We start from the raw sequence: 15172 nt of genomic DNA, 5'->3' as shown, positions 1-15172 counted from the left end.
ATTAGCTGAGAAAGTTGGAATTTCGGCCTCGTTTTATGCTGAAAACTTTCAAAAATTACTTTTTTTCAAAATGACTACACTTTGATGTTCCACTCCATATTTTTGACTTTTAAGAATAGAAAAAATATGTAAAATTTCGACTGAAAAAACTGAAAATTGTTTCCAAAAATAGACCGTTTGGAAGCTAAAGGAGGATTTTGGCACAGAAAATGTAAATTTAAGGGAAAATGAGAATTATGGAGCGTCCAAATTTCCTACAAACAACAGAAGCGACAAATCTGCACCGTCTGAAATGAAATAGTTGAAAATTAGAGAAAATCAGCATGAAACTTGCAAATTTTTGAATGAAAACTGCAAAAACCTTTCGAAAAACTGACACTTTGGTTCGATTTAATTCGAAAAAATGTTGTGCATAACGCGCACCCGTAATTCCCGAGTACGGGAGCATAACGGCCAAGTTTTGAAATAAAAATTATAATTAAAATGATATACGTGAGCCCCGGAAAACACTTTTCGAATACATTTTTTCATTTCCAAGAATTTTACGTGATAGAAAATGTTCCCGATACCAAACTTGAGTTTTCAGTTATCCCGCTGTTAGATTTGAAGCAAAATTTTGTGCGAGCGGTTATTGAGTTCACTAAATTGAGGTATACAAATAGATAAAAAGAGAGTAGGAGGGAAAAGAAAGCTTCCGAGGGTCCCTATTTAAAGTTAATCGCTACTTCCGGGGGTCGTGAGCCAAGAGGCGGAGCGAGAGCAAGCTTCTGGGCGTCCCAGTTTTAAGGTAATCACTACTTCCAGGGTGCTGAGCCTAGGGGCGGAGCGAGAGCAAGCTCCAGGGTGTCCATGTTTTAAGGTAATCGCTACTTCCAGGGTTCTAAGCCAATGCGCGGGGTGAGAGCAAGCTTCTGGGCGTCTGTTCGTTGAAATTCACATTCCATGGCAAGCGGAATAATTGGTAATGAACAAGAAAGTGGGAAACACGCGGTGAGAAAAAAAAAAAACCTCCCTGACCTCACGTGGTCTACAAAATTCTGAAAAATTAATGTGGCCTTTATGCTCCCGTACTCGGGAAATACAGAGAGGCGTGCATAACAACAAAAAACTAGTTGGATTGCGAAATTTTAGACAAGTACTTTTATTATTTATTTTTTAACTAAAAGAATATCCGAGTCTGAAAAATGTCTGGAAATTTAAAAATTGAGATTAAAACTGGAGAAAATACAGATAAGCTGGAAATGCTGAGTCGGATTGTTCGGGTTTCAGTAAAATTCGAGCTAATCTCAGTCTCTTTTGCATTGAAAATCGTCTGAAATCAACTAAATGAACTGAAAATTTCCAACGTCAAATTCCGTTTTCGGCGATTTTTCTAGCTGAAATCCGTCTCAAAATCACTTTTAAACCAATAAAATTATCTTTTCAAAACTAGACCAGTCCACCACTAATTGTGTGTCAGTTGACCTTTGAAAAGATGAAAAATAGAACAACAAATAGAAAATAACAAGAGAGAAACACCTGATTTTTGCTCATCTTCAGTGAGAAAGAGAGGGGAAATTTGAGAAGAAAAAAGTATAGAAATCGGAATTTTACGACTTTTCTCTTACAAAATTTCAGCTTAAATTCAGGGAGTAAAGTGGGAGTGAATAAATTTATCAAAAAAAATGTTAAATGATTTCAGATGAAATCGACTGCGGCTAAAACTTACAGATTGAAAAAATAACTTAAAATAATGAAAGAAAAAACATGATAATTCAACAACAACAACCGTGGAGATCATATTGATACGATGGGAAATGAGCGGGAAAATGTAAACTCGGACAAATTTAGTGTAGATCAAATCGGAATTTTGTGAAAAATTACGGGGTTTTAGTAGAAAAAATTCAAGTTTCTGTACATTTTGACACAGAAATCTTGAGAAAAATACCAAATTTTGAGAGAAAAATGCATTTTCACTCTAATAAAAACAAAAAGGGGAATAAAATATTAGAGCAAAAAGAGTAAAAATGCAATATTATTGTCCAAGTCTCTTCTGTCTCATCTTCAGAATCGGTCCGAATCCTTCCAACGCCGCCTGCCCGAACGATCCGACTTCCTGGGTATCCGGATGGAAAAACGAGGATTTCGGAGTCTTTGCCTTCTCGACAAGCTGCTCTTGAACCCATTTGATGTGTCCTTTGATCCATGACGAGTGATTTCCTGTCGTGTTCGCCGTCGCCTCTTCGAGAATCAATTCCAGATTTTGTGGGAGAATGATCATACGGGAGAGGGGAACCCACGCGGGGAATGAGTCTCCTTCTGAAAGAGAAATTGGGTTAGAAGAGGGGGATTTTTCATTAGGAAATGTTTTAGGCGTAACTCAGGTACTTCTCAACACGCTGATTCCGAATATGTGATGCAATTTCGCAGAACGCTCCACTGAACAGAGATATATGCATTTAAACTCATTTCCAGTGCAAAATTGCATTTTTCAAGAGACTCAAAATCAATTTTAATCCCAATTTTTCCGATTCTTTCCGTGTAATACATGTAAACAAAGGTTGAAACATTAGCAACGTTTTCTGATTGAAAATGTTTTCAAAAAAGTTTAATCAAAACTGCTTAACTGTCAAAAATGAAAGTGATACAATATTTTTCTGAAAACTTTTTTAATTAGAAAACGTTGCTACCCTGCTTTTTCAATCTAAATTAACATGTACTACAAGGAAAAAATTGGAAAAGTTAGGTCTAAAATTGATTTTGAGTCTGTTGAAAAATGCAATTCTTGCACAGGATATGACTTGGAATGTATATATCTCTGTTCAGTGATGAGTTCTGCAAAATTGGATAACATTTTCGGAATCCGCGTGCCGAGAAGTACCTTATAGGATATGAGCCAATATGAAAGACCGAGTCACGTCTCTGCGTCGACGTTTCGAACCCAGAATCGTCCGGTTTCAAAAAGCTGAGAAATACTCACGATCCGCCGGGAACTCCTCGATCAACCACTTGCAGAACTTTCCGAACATTGTCTTCTTCTCGACGTCGTCCTTATTCCGAATCTTCGTCCACTCATCATAATCGATCAACGCCTTCCACGTCTTCTCGATCTTCTCCTTCAACTCAACAGAATCCAAATGGAATACGAGAAGATCCGCAAGCAGATGGAACGCCCGAGCGAATCCTTGGACTGTCGCCTCGTCATTCGGCTGGTGAGCCATATTCCACTCGAGCATCTCTTCCACTGACATCATTACATCCAGATCGTCTCCATATCCAGTTTTCAGAATTTCCAGTGGAATTCTCATTCGATGCTTCATCTCGGGGTAACGGCGTTTGTAGAAGTCTACGACTTCCGAGACATCCGTCCCATCCCTACAACTACACGCACAATAATAGGCGCGGGTGAGGAAATCCGCGAATTTCTCGAAGCTCTTCGTCTCCGTGTCGGCGAGACTCATCAGAGTGTGAGCAGCCTTTCCGAATTGCTTATTAGCAATCTCTCTGGAATATCTGAGCTCTTTGAAGTTGTCCAAATAGGCGTCAACTCGTTCTCCGCCCTGTTGCAACAGCACATCGTTCCGTCCGTTTCTCTTCAAATAATCACACAGATACATCTCAAAGTCATCGTTTCGATACGCGTTCTTGAATCGTTCGAACGTCTTCTGTCGGGTACGGTTGTCGACGGCCAAGTAGTGTTTGATGAGGAGTCCAAAGTCTTTGTGACGTTCGGCGAGTTCCATTGCGTCTGGCACCTTTCCGAGATTTATGAGCTCCTGGAGAATCTTGTCGTTGTCTGGACGGAGATCTGACTCGTGGAGGTAGAAATCGTAGATTCTGGAAAATGGAAGCATTTATATAGGGATGGACGGATACACAAATGAACCGGAAAACAGAGTTCAGGACATCTGGATATACAGACAAATTCTGAAAAAGTGTGAGTCTGTGTTTCCAGAATTCCGTATGACCGGAATGTTCGAAATTCTGTTTTTTTTTCTAGATCAAGATATCCGGATAATAGGTTTCCTGAGAATCTGAATATGAGGTATCTTGTCTGTCTGTAATTCTAGATTTCCGGATGTCTAGATTTTTAGCTGTTTGTATATCAACACGTCCGGATGTCCACAAACTACTGAAGCTCGAGTTTTTGCTTCCAAATTGTCCGTTCGATGTCTGTCTGGGCGTCCAGATGTCCGGATGTCCACATTCTCAAAACTTGAAAAGTCTGTCTGTCTCTCCAAATGTCCGGATGTCCGCACATGCGAAATTTTCAAAGAATCGCTGTTTTTGCATTGAAAATTCTGCTTTTTGAATGCACATTTCAGGATTTCTGTCTTTCTGTCTGTCCATGAGCAAAGATGTCCGGATGTCCATATGTTTAAAACTTTAGAATGTATGTCTGTATGTGAATCCGAATATCCGGATGTCTGAAAATCGCTCTACATGTGAATCACGACGTTCAGGTGTCAGAAAGTCTGCGTCTTTATGAAATCATAATGTCCGCATGTCTGTCTGTCTGTCTGTATTTCCGTAGATCCACCTGACCATTTTGTGTCCAGATGTCCTCATTTCCTTCCTCTTTATCTCCAAAACTCACCCCAAAATATACAACATGAGACGAGTCCTCTCACTCTCCGACGCTTGTCCCTCCTTCAATTCCTCAATGATTCTCTCGGCAACCTGTCGATACGAATCGACGAACGTCTCGACAGTCCACCAGAGAATGATCTTCGGTACGGCGATTCTCGTTCTGCAACTTTGGGAGAGGGGTTAATTGGGCTCTAATTAAATTGGGAAACTTACTTTCTCCAGCTAATAATCGCCTCGCGAATATCCATGAGCAGATCACACACCGAATGGAAAATTTCCAATCGGTGATTTCTCGTCTTTGTCAGAATCTTCTTATCCAATTGTTGAGCGGCGACGACCGGAATCAAATGGAGCAGATTGCACCGTCCGAATAGCGCATCCTTGTCCTTCAGTCCGAGACTCGAGACTTCTGGAATACGGAGAACTTTCTCGATGACCACATCGAATATCGCCGCGTTCGCCTCGTTCGTACACTTCCATTTCCAGATTGCGGCGGTGGCAGCGACACGCTCACTGACCTGAAATTAGAGATATTAAAAAGGGGAATGGAGGGTTTCTATAGGTAAGAATGCTTGATGCTAAGATTATGGTAACGTCTGTATGTGCGTCCGGATGTCCAGGGAGCCCGATTTTGAGACTTTTACTGTATTTCTAGGCGAGGATGCCTAGGTTCCTGAAAACCGAGAATTCGGATGTCTTGATGCACAGGACACGGTAATGTCAGTATGTGTGTCCGGATGTCCAACAAGCCCGATTTTGAGCCATCTTTGAGACTTTTACTGTATTTCTGTGGATTTAGGTGAGGATGCCTAGGATCCTGAAAACCGAGAATTCGGATGTCTTCATGCCCAGGGCACGGTAATGTCTGTATGTGTGTCCGGATGTCCAAGAAGTCCTATTTTGCATATTTGCGAACCGGCCCGGCACGTAGCTCGCTTAAAACGAAATGCTATGGGCTGAAAAATATACCAACATGCAGATCTCGGCGAGTTCTACGTCACTGACTTACTACAGACAATGGCTTTTTAGCAATTTTCGCGTTTTTTGGCGGTTTTTCCCCGGCCCGGTTTGCAAGTAGCCTATATTGAGACATCTTTGAGACTTTTACTGTATTTCTGTGGATTTTCAATGTACATCTGTCTGTTCAAAAGTCCAGATTTCCTGGTTCTCTCTGTGTCTCTCTGTGTGTCCGGCTGTCCCAATTATCCCCTCAAACCGTACCTCTCCGAGCATAATCGGTCCGACTCGCTGCACCGACACGCCTCCTCTCATCACTGGACACTCTGTCGCCATCATCCGATCGAATATTGCCATATGCTTCAGAAATAGATTCATTCTTGACGTGAGGACTCTCTTCGCGTGCAACTCCGTGTCCGTCTTGTTCGCCGCATCCGAATAATCGATAATCGCGTTGAGGAATTGAGCAACGACACGTGTCAACTCTTGATCGTTCATCTTGTGAATCTCTTTCAGCTCTTTCGCCGAATTGACCATATCTTTCTCGGAGAACAGCTCGAATGCCTTATGCAACGACTGGAATACCGGCGTTTTCGGCAATCCGGACGCCACCATTTCCGACAACAAATCACCGAGAACTCCCCAGTCTTCGGGTCCCGCAGCCAACGAGGGCACCGCGATCTGATGCTGTTGAGCATACATAACTGAGCCGTCTGAAAATCCACGTGGCAACAGGCGTACTGTAGAGATGCCACCCTCCAACATGATCGTGTAGACGTATTGTTTGCCGACAGCGTATCCGATGAGCTGATCGCTGGCGGGAAGAGCAACGTGTCGAGAGATACATTGATATTTCTTCGGTGGATTCATCAAATTAATTGGCAAGTAGACGGAGAGCGCTGAAAAATGGAGAGAAATTAGGTGACTTGGGTAGTTTTACAGCAAAAATGACGAAAAAAATCCGCCGCTCTGACTAAGGAAGGTAATAAAGTAAGTTAGGAGTTATGGGACATGACCAATATCATTGGAAAGCTGAGAAAACGCTGATTTCAAATATATATTCAGTTATTGCCCACGGGGCCTGGTATTCGAGAAAAATGAGGTCAAAGTTCTGAAAAATGACAAATGTTTAACCTTTCTGCGTTAAAAGGGTAATATTTTGTCATTTTTTCAGAAATTTGATCTTGTTTTTCTCGAATACCAGACCTCGAGGGCAAAAACTGAATATATATATTTGAAACCAGCGTTTTCTCAGCTTTCCAATCACATAGGTCACGACCCATATCTCCAAACTGACTCGATGAGTGAATTCATCCTCCTTACCGAAGAAAGAGTGAAGGAAGATGATTCCATCAGTCCTGTCGGCTGACTTCGAATTCGCCGTGTCCTCAGGAATACAAATAGTTAAACTCGAGTAGACTGACGGGTCATTCTTCCCGAGTACAGATCGGTACTCGTTGAGTGTGATCCTTGCCGACCATTGGATCTCTTTCGGCTCTTCCGTCTGCCAATTCGGTCCGAACCAGCACGTGAACATGTGAACTTGATTGGAATCTTCATGTGTTCCACCGACCAACACTAGAAGACCATCACGGAACACGGCGGCGTCGATCAGTTGACATTTGACGAGATTGGCGATTCTCTTCAAATCACTCTCGAAGAATCCACAAACTTTCGGCTGGAAGAACTTGTCAGCTCTCAGTGTCCACACTTCTTTCGGTGTCAACATATTGTATACAGACACGGCGTCCGTTGATATCGTCACAACGAGCAACGCGGCCTTCGTGTCATACTGGAAACTGTTCATGACGAGTGACGTGTCCTCTTGTCCTCCGAACATTATCGACGAGAGACGTCTTCTGAATCCACGCGAGTCTCTTCCAATCACTTTAGTGCACGTCAGAGCTCCCGTCTTCCCAGAATCCGAACCCTCTCCACTCAAGAAATAAATGGTTCCTGATGTAGTCGTCAGCAGGAACGACGCCGACTTCCCTTCAACCGGCTGATCCGTGATCTGCACTCTCAACGCCACTTCACTATTGATATCCAACGTCTTCTCGATATAATTCTGAGATTCAATGGATGGCCAGTGACGGAGGACGCCTTCTGGAGAGATGATAAGCACTCCGGGAATCGGAAGTTTCGTCTTCTGACTGATGTGTGAGCTATCGTAGACGACGACACATTTAGCCGAACGGGGAAGGCCACTGGTGGGGAGAGGCAGTTGAGTTGGGTTGGTCGCACGGTGGGAGGTCTGGAAATTGAGATTTTAGAGAATTTTCGATGAAATTTTCATTATGAAAACGGCTAGATTCCACCCATTTTTTGCAAGTTTGCCGCGTGGTTTGAAGCAATTTTTAAAATTGTTGCGTTAATTTGAACCGATTTTTGTCATTTTTCAATTCGCCGGGTTGTCCAGATGTCCCGATTTTGCTTCCTGATCATGTTTTTCATTGAAAATGTTTTTTTTTTTGCTCAAAATACCTCGAAAATCATCAATTTTAAACTTTTTTGCATGAAAAACTTGAGAAAAAAAAGATTTTTTTAACCTGTAACCTTCAAAACACCAGTTTTCTCAGAATATTTTTCATTTTCCTACTATCTAACTGTCTGCATGTATGATTAACTGCTGGTAAGACCGCTTTTCCAGTTTCTGTCGCAAAATTCAACAGATTTCCTCATTTTTAAGTAATTTTGTTGAAATATTAGCCATTTCGCTGATTTTTCACTGGAAAGCCTTTAAAATCGCCCTCGCTGAAATCAGGAGATATTCGACTGAATTTCACTGTTCACTTTGAATTTTCGACTGACAATCCGTGATTTCTTGCTTATATAGACCGAAAAAGTCTTCAAAAGGCAAAAACCGTGCGGAAAACTTGCGCAAGCAATTTTTACGAAATTCTTCATATTTTCAGCGATCTTTCGGAGAGAATCACCGAAGTTCCCAAATTTTCCAGAGAAAGCCCAATTTATAACCGAATTTCAACAAATTGAAGAGGCTCTCGTTGAAATATTAGCCATTTCGCTGATTTTTGAACTGGAAAGCCTTGGAAATCGCCTTTTTCGACCGAATTCCAGCTTTTTCGATGAATTTTCTGCTGAAAATTCGTAATTTCTTGCTATTGTAGACCGAAAAAGTCTTCTCAAAACACAAAAACCCCTGTTAACAAGCGATTTTTGACGAATTTCTTCTTATTTTCAGCGATTTTTTCGGGCAGAATCACCGGAAAATGTCAAATTTTCTCCACGAACCTTTGCTCGTTCCCAGATGAACATCTGATTCCGTGACAAGACCCAACAATGTCTATCGTTGAGAGATGCGCAATTCGTCGTAACCTCTGTCTGATGAGCTGAAGCATGCCAATCTGAAAATAAATTTATATTTTCAATAGAAGGAGAAGTGGAAATGACTTTTTCTAGCTGAAAAATGACTCATTCCAGCTGAAAAATGACTTTTATCAGCAAATAAATAAATAAATAAATAAATAAATAGAGAAGTGGGAACTCACTGTTCAAAAACGCTTCCTTCACGAGCGCCGGATACTCAATCGGGACTTTGTCGAGTGTCAACTCGAGCTCTTTGTCTGTCACCATTTTGACATGAGTATACGGCTCCGGCAACGGCATTTTCAGCGAAATCGGAGAAGGATTAGCTGTAAAATGGATGAAAATTGAGTGAAAACGGAGAAAAATTCACGAGAATGGAGTGAAAAAAACGAAAATTCAAATTTTGGCGCCAAAGCGAAAAATAGTAGTCGTTGTGAAATGAAACCAAGAACATTTGTGAAAGCATGCGCCTTTAAAAACATACGGTATTGGACAACAATTTTTAAATATTCTGAAATAAAAAAGTATCACAGAACGGAGTATTGTCATGAAATATATGCAAATTTATAACATTTTTTTCTTTATGTAACTTAGTAGTTTTAATTTTAAAAATAGCGCAAAACAGCAGAAATTCGAATGTTCAAAATAAAGCCACCGCGAGACTCAAAGACAATTTTCTGGCGTGCGCCTTTAAAGACTACGGTATTTATTTTTTATTTTATTCTTTTTTCAAAAATAAAATCATTGAAAAACAGCTTTCTGAACAAAAAACAAGCGATTCTGCGTAAAAAAGCGAATAAAATTCAAATTCCCTCATTTTTATGTGCCAATAATCTCTCGCTGGCACACTTGCCTCTCCATTGACGCCTCTTTGCCAACAACTCTCTTTTACAGGTGGCAATGAACAAAAAAGAGAAAGAAATTGTGGCAAAAATATTAAAAATGAACGAAAAAAAGCCGGATTTGTTTATGCAAGATTTGGAAGAAGAAGAAGAAGTGAGTTTTATCGATTTTTTGGTCTGAGTGTCGTTTTGAAGTGGAAATAAGTGATTTATTTGGAAATTTCTATGTGTTTTCAGCAATTCTATGAAACAATCGACCCAGCACAACCATCGACTTCAAATCGTTATATGCACGGTGAGAATTAAGTGAAAAATTAGCATTTGAAGACAAAAATTGTTTAAAAAAAATGAAAATCTGTCAAAAAACACATTTTTCCTGTGAAAAAATATTGGAAGCATTGAAAATAAAGTGAAGTCAGCGAATTTCATTTCAAAACCCACTAAAATACTTGATTTTCGTTGCGAAACTAAGAAAAATACTGTTATTTAACAGAAATATCTTTTTTTTTTAACATTTAACTCAAAAAAACGCAGTATTTGAATGAAAAAATTTATGAAAATACTGTGAAATCTCCATTTTCCAAGTCAAAATCACAAAAACTCAAGAAAAAACAAATTTTCTTACAAATTTCGCATATTTAATCAATAAAATCCAGTTTTCAATCAAATTTTCACTACTTTTTGCTCAAAATTCTCTATTTTCTTCTCAGAAAAGTTCCACTACGCCGTCGCAGTGCCATCACCGCCGACTTCATCGAAAAATCGTCTGAGAGCCCAGCGACAGACATCGAAAGCAGTTGCAGAGGCGGCTATCAAGAATGGAATGCAAACTGTCGATAGGGTGAGAAAACTCATTTTTTGAAGTCAAAAAAGTGAAAAAAAACTCACTTTTTTGTCTAAAAAATCGCTAAAATTCATGATTTTTCCTTTAAAATGTTTAAAAATCCCCCAAAATTGCAATTCTTTGGTCAAATAAGTAAAAGAAAAGATAAAACAACACTTTTTTTTGTCTAAATTCGCTAAAATTATTGATTTTTCCTTCAAAATCTCCCAAAATCCGTCATATAATTCATTATTTTCAGTCCGGTTCGAGTTTCGTCGTTCCCATCACAATGCAAGCACATCCAACACAATTAAACGATAGAATATTGGCAGAGAAAGACGATATTTTGAGCCGTAAGTAGGATTTTTAGACGAAAACTTTGAAATTGTAATGTTTTGTTGAGGAAAACTGGAGACAAAATCAGTTTTGAGCTAGAAAAAGTGATTTCCCATCTAAAAACGTCATTTTTCAGCTTAAAAAGTTATTTTTCAGCTAAAAAAGTCATTTTTCTTCTAAAATCGTCATTTTTTGGTTTAAAAAAGTCAGTTTTCAGCTAGAGGAAGTCTTTTTTCAGCTAAAAAAGGCATTTTTCAACTTAAAAAAGTAATTTTCTCCCTATTTTCCCTCAAAACTCTGAAATTTTCTGCTTTTTTCCCATATTTAGTATTCCAGAAAGCACAGCATTCCCATATTGTTGTTACTGTCACTCGATTTTCAAAACGTGGAGAGGATTCGAGTATCACGTGCTACAAGTTCATTTAAAGTGAGTTTTGAGGCGCTGAAATCACTCAAAATCTCTTCTTCTTTCAGATACCGCCCATTCCGTTGTTTTCATTGTCAGAAAGAGAGTTTCTACACAGAAGAAGAAGGACGATTCCATTCGAGTACTTGTCATCCAAATGAGGATATTACGGTAAAAATTGACAGCAATCCTTTTTTGACCGAAAATAGAGCATTTTCGACTTGAATTTTCTGCTATTAGCTTGCTTTTTTCCGAAAATTTTTGACCGAAAAAAAAAAATCAAAAATTTTGACTGATAAAACTGAAAATTTCAAAAAAAAAAAATCAAGAAAACAGTCTAAAATGAGTTTTTCAGAGGCAAAAATCTTGATTTTGTATGAAAACTGTAAGTATTTCAAGGAAAGACTCAGGAAACATGTTTTTGAGGGAAAAGTTAGAAAAAGATTTCAGGAAACATCAAAAAATCACTGTTTCTGTTACTGAATTTTTGACATTTTCAGCAGAAACTACCAAAATTTTCCCATTTTTTTCGAATTTAGTGATATAAAGAACGAATTCCGGACACCCTGAAACGTCTATTTTTCAGCTCGTCAAGGAGTTCAAAGCCGCGAAAGAAACCGAAGCACAAGAGGCATTCAAGAGCATTTTCCTTATGTGTAGAGATGGAGTGAGTCTGAAATTTTTTTTTTTAATCTGGAAATTTTCAATTTTTCAGCCAGAAGTTACACGAGAAAGAGTGTTCCAATGGGAGCAGGAGGCGTTTCAACAAGTAATGAAATTTCATTATTTAAAGTTCAAAAGACCAATTGTAGTGACCAAAAAATTGTAAGTTGGTGCTAACAAGCCCCGCCCCTTTTTGCAGTTTTGCCGCGTGCTTTGTAAATTTAGTTATTATCTCGGGGCACAGTTCTTACAACTGCGCTCCACCGAAATCCCCTTTAGAAATGTCTCTTTTTCTCGGTTTCGGTAGAGCGCGGTTGTAAGAAGCGTGCCGATGGAGTGTGCGGCAAAATTGCAAACGTGGGCTGAGCCTCAGGATCGTGGGCGTGGCCTAATTCCTATTTTCAGACCGACAATGTCCCGTGAGTCTCAAACTGAAATGGTGAATATTCGAATGATGATTCCGCCACTTATCAGCCATGAACACCAGACTCCGCCCATTTTTCAAACCCCGCCCCCTCAGAATATATCATTGGGAGGACCATCGACGTATGTATATCAGGGATATCATCAAATGACGTCACAGCCACGTCATCAAGTCATTGGAAGACCGAGAAGATCCACTGCAACACAACATGATGAGGATCCAAGTGATAGGGACAAGGTACGGACAGACACGTGGATGTACAGACAGACCAATAACTGAAAATTTGAATTTCAGCCAGATTTTTACTATAATTATCGCAATTTCAAATTATCCGTAAAACTATAGGTCTTGAACACAAATCTCACTATTTTCTTCAGATTTTTAAACTTAATTTCTTGAAATTCAAAAATTCTGGACATCCGGACACACATACACACAGACAGACAATCCAATAACTGAAAATCAAAATTTCAGCCAAGTTTTTTTTTGTTTTTCAAGGTTTTCGCTTCAATTTTTAGCTGTTTTCATGAGAAAAACTTTAGAATTTTCAGAAAAGTGAGTTGAAAATCGATTTTTATAAACAAAATCTCCTATTTTAGTCTGGACATAGGGACATTCTGATGCACAGACTGGCAGACATCCAATAACAGAAAATCAAGATTTCAGCCAGATTTTTACCATAATTTTCGCAATTTTTACATCGGAAAACGGATTTTTTTGCTTTTCTGGGTTTCCGCTTCAATTTTTTGTAATTTTCGGTTTAAAAAAATTTCAGGAAAATCGATTTTAAAAAACGAAATCTCCAATTTTAGTCAGAAATTTTCAGTCAGAAAATTATTTGAAAAAAATCTGAAAAAATTTTTAAAAAAACACTTAAAAATCGCTTTTGAATCCAAATTTCATATTTTTCTTCAGATTTTTCAATTTGATTTTCTAAAGTTTGAACATTCTGGACATCCGGACACACAGAAACACCGACAGACATGTATCCGAATTCTTGAAAAAATCAATAATTTCAGAGAGTCGCCGCCCTGATGCTCGCTGTCACGTCATCGAATAATCGATAATCGATAATTTCTTCTTTTTTGTTCCATTTTCCCCGATTTTTCGTTCTCTTTTTTAATCAATTCTAGTTCCAGAATCATTCCAAATTTCTAGTTTTCTTTTCTGTTAGTCACAAAATATTGCCAAATTTTCAATTGTAGTCCTTTCATTGAAAAATACGGTTTTAATTTCAAAATTTGATATTTTTTTTGAATCCAAAATGTGGAATTACAAGTTGGATATCTTTTCAATTTCTTTCTTTGTTTTGTCTTCTTTTTCTAGATTTTTCTCCTATTTTAACCATTTCTCCCCCGTAAAAGCGCCCACGTCACGCCAGTCACTCAAAAAAGTCATTAGCCCTCGGAGGAACACAAGTGAGATTTCGATCAAATTGCGTCCATTTATGTGGGGAGGAGAAGGTGTTTTATGAATTTATTGGGTGTTTTTAGGAGGAATAGAGGAAGGTCAAACACACACACTCTTTCCGCCACGTTTAGCATTCTGTTCTCATAAGAGTGTCTGTTCAAAAGGTCATTTTGGATCGTTTCTTTGGGAGAAATGATGTCTTTAAGATATATTTACCGCCTGGTTTAGTACTAGGGCTGTGCGAAAAAACTTTTTCGTTTTTTTCCGGCGGTTTTTGAAAAATTTTACGACGAAAAGCTTTTCAGTCCAAATATTTCGAAAAAACTTCGGATAGTTTTCGAAATAACCGTTATTATTTATGAAATTTCTACTGGAACTTTCAAAAATTAAGTAACAAAAATAGTGATTTTTCGATTTATCCTGACCTTTTTCTAATTCTGCACTCAAAATCAGGTTTCTGGGGTCTTTTCTCAAAATATTTACAGTTTTCATACAAATTCAAGATTTTTGCCTCTGAAAAACACAGTTTTCTCGATTTTTTTTCGATTTTGTTCGGTACGAAGTTTTCGGAACAGTTTTTTGAACAGCCCTGTTTAGAACTGAGTGCTATAACATATTTCTACCAGATTTTAGTATACTTCATGTTGAAGACCGAAAATTCAGAAAATTCCAGATCAAGCCTGGAAATCACCTTTGTTTCGAGATTACAACCTAGAAATGGTTTGGTTTGGTTTTCTCGGCCACCATTCATAGCTTACAGAACCGCAGAATCAATTAAAACCTGGAATATATCAAGTTTCAGCTTCTTTAATGACAAAGTTTATAGACTGACAGTCTGAAATTCCGACAGATTTGAATTTTGGGGTTTCGAAGCCCGGAATGCACATTTCTTGGCTTAATTCTTGATTTTTTGACTGTCAATATATTTTGTAGAACACTTCTGATCTACCGTAAGTCTACAGTAAGCATTCTTGTGAATAGTCGATTTTTTTTCAAAAAGAATCTGATAGTAATGGAAAGCTGATGTCCTGAGGATTCCGAATCCGTTTTCAGATTCTGTCTAGCATCAAAATGAACGGAGATACATCTATTTTTGTCTGGAAATGGGTGTAGCTCGGTTCATTTTGAGGATAGATGAAATTTGCCAATAGATTCAGAATCCTCACGACGTCACATTTCGAGCGAAATCGAATTTTTCTTAGTGAATTCAATTTGACGTCAAAGGTGCACCAGCTTCCATTTTTTTTCATTTTTGAAGATCCCGCTTACACCAGGATTCCGTTAAGCGCCCAAGGCGCGCCAGTCTTTCCTCTGATCCCTCTAGTTCTGCTAATACAGCAACCAGAAGCAAACAAACTTTTGCAAAAACCATATCCGGCTCTGCAAAAGTCGAATGTTTCATGATTCAGACAACG

At 38.7% G+C, this 15172-nt stretch overlaps 2 protein-coding genes across 2 annotated transcripts; one reads left to right on the top strand and one right to left on the bottom strand.

The window, feature by feature from the left end:
- Nucleotides 1-2014: 2014 nt before the first annotated feature.
- On the bottom strand, nt 2015-9153 carry GCK72_009163 (uncharacterized protein; the record flags this gene model as incomplete). Its single annotated transcript, XM_003103118.2, has 8 exons — nt 2015-2298; nt 2960-3816; nt 4577-4729; nt 4783-5087; nt 5791-6425; nt 6850-7780; nt 8779-8891; nt 9036-9153. The coding sequence occupies 8 exons, from the start codon at nt 9151-9153 to the stop codon at nt 2015-2017; spliced, it is 3396 nt and encodes a 1131-aa protein (XP_003103166.2).
- A 642-nt stretch (nt 9154-9795) lies between these two features.
- Nucleotides 9796-13414, top strand: GCK72_009162 (uncharacterized protein; the record flags this gene model as incomplete). The annotated part of the gene is made up of 10 exons (XM_053727242.1): nt 9796-9849; nt 9933-9990; nt 10406-10536; nt 10778-10871; nt 11191-11281; nt 11329-11431; nt 11847-11927; nt 11976-12085; nt 12329-12584; nt 13367-13414. 10 exons carry the CDS (start codon nt 9796-9798, stop codon nt 13412-13414), a joined length of 1026 nt encoding a protein of 341 aa, XP_053586819.1.
- Between the last annotated feature and the right edge of the window lie 1758 nt (nt 13415-15172).

The sequence above is a fragment of the Caenorhabditis remanei genome, chromosome III, assembly GCF_010183535.1.
Source record: "Caenorhabditis remanei strain PX506 chromosome III, whole genome shotgun sequence".
NCBI lineage: Eukaryota > Metazoa > Nematoda > Chromadorea > Rhabditida > Rhabditidae > Caenorhabditis > Caenorhabditis remanei.
Note: the sequence above shows the minus strand (reverse complement) of the source record. Positions and strands in the feature narration are given on the sequence as shown.